This window comes from Toxorhynchites rutilus, chromosome 2 (genome assembly GCF_029784135.1).
Source record: "Toxorhynchites rutilus septentrionalis strain SRP chromosome 2, ASM2978413v1, whole genome shotgun sequence".
In the NCBI taxonomy this organism is placed as follows: domain Eukaryota; kingdom Metazoa; phylum Arthropoda; class Insecta; order Diptera; family Culicidae; genus Toxorhynchites; species Toxorhynchites rutilus.
Genome location: NC_073745.1, coordinates 40,073,879 through 40,081,660, shown reverse-complemented (window position 1 = coordinate 40,081,660; position 7,782 = coordinate 40,073,879). Strand labels below are relative to the sequence as shown.

At 44.9% G+C, this 7,782-nt stretch overlaps 1 protein-coding gene across 1 annotated transcript; it reads left to right on the top strand.

Moving 5' to 3' along the window:
• The first annotated feature begins 2,489 nt into the window (after nt 1-2,489).
• Nucleotides 2,490-6,035, top strand: LOC129765684 (uncharacterized). The gene has a single exon (XM_055766096.1). It carries the CDS (start codon nt 2,490-2,492, stop codon nt 6,033-6,035), a length of 3,546 nt encoding a protein of 1,181 aa, XP_055622071.1.
• The last annotated feature ends 1,747 nt before the right edge of the window (nt 6,036-7,782 follow it).

Below are 7,782 nucleotides of genomic sequence, written 5' to 3'. Positions count from 1 at the left end.
ATGAATCTCCCATTCGCGGGAAGTATGGTGTGCCACTGCGTGGCTAAAAATTAACAAAGTGAACTTCCTACTCGCGGGAAGTATGCTGCGCCACTGCATAGTTATTACAATGCGCCACTGTGTGGCTGAAAATTGACAACGTGAATTTCCCATTCGCGGGAATCATAACATGACACTGCGTGACTGTGTGATCAATAAGTAAACTTCGCCCGTGAGCGAAGCACGGTGTGCAACTGCGTGGAAGATGTGTGATAAACACGAATTATTGTGACTGATGTGAAAAATTTGTAAAGATGAATTCTCGACATTCCAACGACCTACTGTATTCCATGTGCTACATGTATATGAGGGATACGGAGGAGAATTTGAAACAGGACCCGCGTCGTACGCGGGAAGAAGCTGCAGCGATAAAACTGATAATATCGCACATGTTCAACTTGGCGGCAGGAGCCGCGGTTATAAACAGATACGAAAGCAGATTTACCACTGAACTAAATAGATCGGCCGAAGCCATAGCCGACTATTTAGACTGGAGCATAATCAATGACCCAGCTAAGTATTTGAGTCAATCAAACAAGTAAAGCGGTTAGTAATTATCAAATCAAATAAACATGACGACAAACGAGGACGATGCCGTTGAAAGCTGGAAAAAGCAGCTAACGGCACTGGAGCAAAGCATTGCTCCGATTATCAAAGACGCATGCAAATTAGCAGAAGACGACGACGAAGTCGAAACATTACTAGTGCAACAAGAAGTACTAACAAGCTTGTACGATCAAGCTTGTGCAGTGATACTGAAAATTGAGGGCCAAACGGGGCCCTCCAAGAGACGGGATGCTCTCCTCCCCGCATATATCAAGTCCAGAGCCAGTTTGGCAAAGAGAATACGGCATGCGCAATCACAGACGAATGAACCGAGTCAGGATGAAGGTTCAAGGCAAGTACTGGATCAAACAATGATCACCGGCAATAGCAAGGCCGATTATTTACCCCGATTGGAGCTCCCGAAGTTCCGTGGGTCAGCCACCGAGTGGCTATCGTTTAAAGCCCGCTTTGAGAAGCGGATTGCGACCCTAAACGAGGATGCAAGCAAATACGCTTTCCTGGCGAAATGTTTAGAATACGAGCCCGCTCGTAACTCCTGCGAAGCACTCGAGAATTCAGGAGTGCCTTTCACTGAAGCCTGGGCCAAACTGGAAGCAAGATTCTACAAGAAACGAATCGCATATGAAGGTTACTTTTACACTCTGCTGAAAATTAAAAGGATACATAAGGCATCGCAAAGAGCGATACTAGGACTGATCGACGCTGTCGATACACTATTGTCCGCCACTCGACAAATAGCAAATGAACAACCTGGCGAACCAGATTGCATCGCCAATGGGTTACTAATATGCTTAGTGAAAGAACGATTGGATGAATCAACACTTTCTAAGATTGAAGAAAAGTTGGACCTCCAGCGCATTTATGTTTGGAGCGAATTCAAAATAGAATTAGAGCGGCTGGCTAACCAGATGACTTGCAAAGTGGCTGCCGAAACGGCACACTCTAGTCATCGACCCCAGCCGAAAGTCGTAGCAGCAATCGAAGGCAAAGCTGCGACCACCAAAGACAAAAGGGAAGCACAGCGGTGCTACGTTTGTCACAATGAAGGACACACAGCATTTACGTGTCCTAAATTCACGAAAATGAGCATCCCAGAACGATGGGAAACTATCAAAGCAGGGAGGCACTGCTTTAATTGCCTCATACCTGGGCACTCAACGAAGGAGTGCAAATCACAACGGAAATGCCAAATATGCAGCACGAAGCATCATACACTACTTCATCGTGGAGACTCTCCCAAGGGGGACGAGATCCAACAATTGCATCCCGAGAAGGATGTCAATCAAGCACAAGCAAGTTCAACGAAATGACTAGCTCAGGAAGAATACGTCTTTCTGGGCACAGCCATAATTCATGTTAAGGGTGAGCAGAAATGGCACCCTCTTCGATGTCTACTTGATTCAGGGAGTCAAGTAGAAACAATCACAGAAAAGGCTGCTCGAAGCCTAGGAATTCCGCAACACTCGGTAAACGTAACCATTAAAGGAGTTAGCGGACAAGCACATGTTAAAAGGGGTATCAAAACTGTGATAGCCTCTCACGCAAGCAACTACAATGAAAGTTTAGAATTGATCATAGTGCCAAAGATATTGGACGATCAACCAAGCACAGCTATTGATGAAAAGGGTATACGGATACCAGAACAATTGCACCTTGCCGATCCCCAGTTTTACAGATCGAATGAAATCGACATTCTCCTCGGAGCGAGAATATTTTTCAAAATTCTAATGCCAGGCCGGCTTAGCGTAGCCAACGGTCTTACGTATCAAGAGTCCAGCTTGGGCTGGATTGCATGTGGGACGCTACGTCACAGCAGCCCATCAACCACTGTATTGTCTGCTACAAGGTGTAGCAGAAATGAATTCGAATTCCCACAGGACGAAATGGCCAAACTCATAGAGAAGTTTTGGCGTCTTGAAGAAGCGTGCTTTCAAGACTGGGAACCAAAGCAACATGACGAATGCGAGGCGGAAAGTCACTTCCGCACAACGTTAGAGATCGCTCCCGACGGGAGATACATTACACGAATGCCCCTACGGGGGGAGCCGTCATCGTTAGGCGACTCTTATCAACAAGCATATAGAAGATTCACATCGCTTGAGCAAAGGCTCAAGCGGAATGCAGACCTGTACAAAGAGTACAGGGCATTCATGAATGAATATGAAACACTGGGACATATGGTACCAGTCACCACAGAAGACTTTCACAAAGTAAAGTATTTCATCCCTCACTCGTGTGTGGTGAAACCAGATTCAACATCCACCAAGGTTAGGGTGGTGTTCGACGCAAGTGCAAAGACGTCAACCGGAGTATCCCTGAACGATATACAAATCGTGGGACCAACCATTCAAAAGGACTTATTTGATCTGCTAATTGATTTCAAGACGCACAACGACGTGCTAGTAGCAGATATTGCAAAGATGTACAGACAAATTCACATCGCATACACAGACACTTGGTTACAATGTATTTTGTGGCGCGACAGCCCCAATGATCAATTGAAAGCGTATAGACTGACGACTGTCACATATGGTGAAGCGTCTTCATCATTCTTGGCCTGTAGGGCACTACACGAAGCAGCTGAAGATTATCGGTCGGTAAATCCGAGAATTGCCGACACCATTCAACGATCGTTCTATGTTGACAATCTAATGATTGGAGCGTCCAACGCAGATGAACTGACGGAGACGAAACGAGAAATAGAGCATGCATTGTCACTTCATGGATTTCCACTTCGAAAGTGGGCATCAAACAACGCAAGCGTACTGGAAGGAATTCCAGAGAAAGACTTGGAACCATTGATCCAAGTTGGTGACCAAGAGGTTATAAAGACATTGGGGATAGCCTGGAACCCCAAAACAGACGTGTTCCAGTTCATCAGTACGAAAAACATAGGTGAAACATACGAAGCGCTCACAAAGCGACAGATGGTCTCGAAGATTTTGAGACTGTATGACCCAATCGGATTGATACAACCTGTAATCATTACAGCTAAAATATTGATGCAAGAATTGTGGACTTATAACGTCAGCTGGGACGATGATGTTCCAGATCAAGCACTAAGCTCATGGAAGAAGTTCGAAGCTTCATTAGTGGAGCTCAGCAAGATAGAAATACCTCGGATGTCGACTCCGAGTCATACGATCGCACTAGATTTACACGGATTCAGTGACGCCTCCGAAAAGGCTTATGGATGCGTCATTTACTTACATGCAATCAACTTAAAAGGAGAAGAGAGTACGAATCTCTTATGTTCGAAATCGAGAGTGGCGCCTTTGAAGAAGGTCACTCTGCCCCGTCTGGAACTCTTGGCGGCGGCACTTCTAGCAGAACTAACTGCTAAAATAAAGAGCATTCTGGCCGGTCGAATCTCGTCGGAATATTACTACAGTGATTCACAAGTAGCGCTAAGTTGGATCAAATCTTCAAATACACGTTGGGGAACCTTCATTAGAAATAGAGTGCAGAAGATACACTCCACCACGAATCCAGAGCATTGGAAATATATATCTACGAAAGAAAATCCGGCTGATATGGTTTCGAGAGGAATTCCAGTCAGAAAATTACGCGAAGCAAAACTAGAATTTTGGTTACACGGACCGGAATGTATACGAAGAAGACAATATTATCTGCAGAGCGGCTACGAATACACTGCTGCTGCAGAACAGGAAGAGATTAAAGAACCAATAACACGATTGGTAGCAGCAACAGGAAAGGCATGCGAAGACTTAATCGCAAAATACCCGCACCATCACACTCATGACAAAACAGTAAGACACTTTGCATGGCTGTGTAGAGCCATAAACAATATGAAGAAGGTCAATAAAGACACAGGCATCAGAAACGAAAAGAGATCGGGCCCACTCACCACCACTGAATTGAATGAAGGACTAACACTCGTAGTCCGAATTATGCAAGCCACTATTTATCCAAATGAAGTAGCGGAATTACGAAAAACTGGGAAGGTGCCTACGAAAGGACCTTTCCAGCATCTCAACGCAATCGTCAGAAATGGAGTCATACATGTCACAGGGAGACTCCACAATGCAGAAATGCCCATCTCACAAAAGAATCCAATATTGATTCCCAAATCGCACCCATTTTCGAGGGTAATAATTCAAAAAATACATGAGGATAGATTTCACGCCGGAACAGATCTGGTAATAAACGAATTTCGACAAAGATTTTGGATGAGGGATCTCCGAAGGACCGTACAAGGAGTCATTCAACGATGCATCTTATGTGCCAAAGCGCGGCCCAGACGTTTACAGCAACGAATGGGACAACTGCCCTCGCCCAGGGTAAATGAATCAGTAGCGTTCACTCACACGGGAGTGGACTTATGTGGGCCATTCGAAGTATATCTCAATCAAAAATCGAAATGCAAGACCACAGCATATGCTTGCATCTTCATATGTTTTGCGACCAAAGCAGTTCACCTAGAAGTCGTCGAAGATCAGTCGACGGCAGCGTTCATATCAGCACTTCTCCGTTTCACATCAGTGAGGGGAATACCCGAGGTTATTTACTCCGACAATGGGCGGAACTTTGTCGGGGCCAGCAGAGAACTCAATCGTTTACGAAGAATATATAACAATGAAGTTTTTCAAAACAAATTAGTTGATATTGCGGCAACTCACAGAATAAGATTTTCATTCATTCCACCCCGAAGCCCCAGCTTTGGAGGACTTTGGGAAGCGAACATAAAGGTAGCCAAGCGGCTCTTTAGTGCAGCGGCCAGAGGAGCACAGCTAAACATCATGGAATTGCAGACACTGTTCTACCAAGTGGCCGCAATAATGAATTCGCGACCACTCACACCTGTTTACACGACGCCAGATTCACCGACCGCGATCACACCCGGTCATTTTTTGATAGCACGCCCAATGCTAGCCGTGCCCATCCCTACGCAGAGTGAGGATGGAAGCAATCTCACAACCAGATGGAAACGAGTACAATCGCAGCTCGAACAATTTTGGAGAAGATGGAGAGACGAGTATCTCCACCAGTTACGTGATTATGCAAAATGGACCAAGCAACAAGCCAACGTTAAGGTAGGCCAAATCGTATTGATCGGAGACGATCACCTTCCCGTAGCAAGGTGGCCTATGGGAATTGTCACACAAATACACCCTGGAGATGATGGAGTAGTCCGAGTGGCAGTAGTGCGAACCGCTACCGGAATTTACAAACGCAACGTGCGAACACTTGCTCCTCTACCAGTCGAGGAGCACACCATTCAACCCATTATAGAAGAGTATGACAACACAGCTGATAACGAACAGCAATCTCAAGCCGAAGCAATCGAACTAGAAGACGATCCCCCTCCCCAAGCACCCCAAATGATTTGGGACGGTAGACTACGCCCTCGTCCCAAAGGGGGGAGAAAATGGAAGTACACGAAATCAGATTGGGTGACGACCCTATGAAAAAATTGACAATGCAAATTTCCGCTGATAATAGCGAGACCCGAAATTCCAAACGAAGTGGTTTCACACGCTCGAGTGCTTGGGTCAGCGATTAAGACCCTCCTCGATGCAATAAAATGCGCCACAATGTAGGGAACATTACGAGTTCCAAGAAAACGCGACAATTAAAAACAAGTATAATGTTCGGCAGCGATAAGATCGAGAATACCATATCGATGCACGACGTCGCATCATATTCCATAGACGGGGCATTCATCGTGGCGATGGTGATCGCCATCATTTACTACCATTGGAGGAGAAACACGAAACGACTGCGCGAACTGGAAGGGGCGCAGCGGAGGATCCGACTCGATAGTGTGAATGCTGTATAATCAAAATAATGCGAACGCTGTATAATCAAACGCACATTTTGTGCTGACATGGAGAAACAAGAAACACCCAAGTGACCTAAGCAATGTAAAATTTAAGGAAATACAGTTCAGTCTAAAACCGACCGTGAAGGAGTTAGTACTTAGTCCGAAAGCCGTATTGGGCCACTATGGCCCAATACTAACATCTTAATTTTAACGAACAACAGTTACATTAATGCCATCAAATGTGATAAACTTCCCAGAACTAGACGCCGTTGCATCTCGGGATGTCAATATGCTCAACTATATTAACTCAAAAATTGTGTACTCCATGCAACATACGAAAGTTCAAGTAGAGAAATTATTCAGACTGTTTGAGAATGAACGGTGTAAAATCCAGAACAGGATCACGGAGAACATGATGACTTTGGCAATTTTATCTCCACGCGATTTTGCATTCCAATACTTTCATGAAGCGGGATATACAGCTGTTACGAGGGGAGAGGCTGTTCATGTCTCTAAATGTCAGCCAGTTGATGTTGTCCCCCTGAAACTCAAGGAAGGAGTGTGTTATGATGAATTGGTGGTCTCCTTTAAAAATCTTACATATTTCATGATGGGACGATCAAGGATCCTAACCAATGTTGGAACAATCGTGCAGTGCTCCGGGGATCTCGGATCGCTGTTTAATTTGAATGGTGTGTGGGTAACACAGACATCACTTGGTTTGACTAAAGTCCCTCCTCCAGCAATTATTAATCCTGATCCCCTAACTTACACCTTTGACACACTGGAGGACCTTGCATCCGGGGGATTATACACCTCGGAAACAATTCAAGAGTACCAGAAGATACTTACCTCGCCTCTAGAGGAGAAAATAGTCTCTTCTCGGATTCAAACTGCTATGAGGGGAGGGGGAGACTTGCCTGGAAACTATAGATTCACAAATGGCATCTTAGAAACTGAGATTGATACCCTGAGAGCCAAAGTGGGGGGAGTTTTCTCGGCCTTCTCAAGCAGAATGATGTCCATAGCTCTCAGCGGACTACCTCCCCAATGTGCATTTCTTTATATTGACGACATAATCGTTGTTGGATGTTCTGTAACTCATCACCTCAACAATTTAGAAAATGTATTTCAACAACTACAAAAGTATAACCTAAAATTAAATCCCCAAAAGTGCTTATTTTTTAGACCCGACGTGACATACCTAGGACACAATATTTCAGCTGTCGGCATACAGCCCGACCAAACAAAATTTTCAGCAATATTAAATTACCCCACACCTTCGACTCCCGATGAAGTCAGGCGTTTTGTAGCCTTCTGTAATTATTATCGAAGGTTTATACCGAATTTCGCAGAAATAGCACACCCATTGAACAAACTGCTAAGAAAAA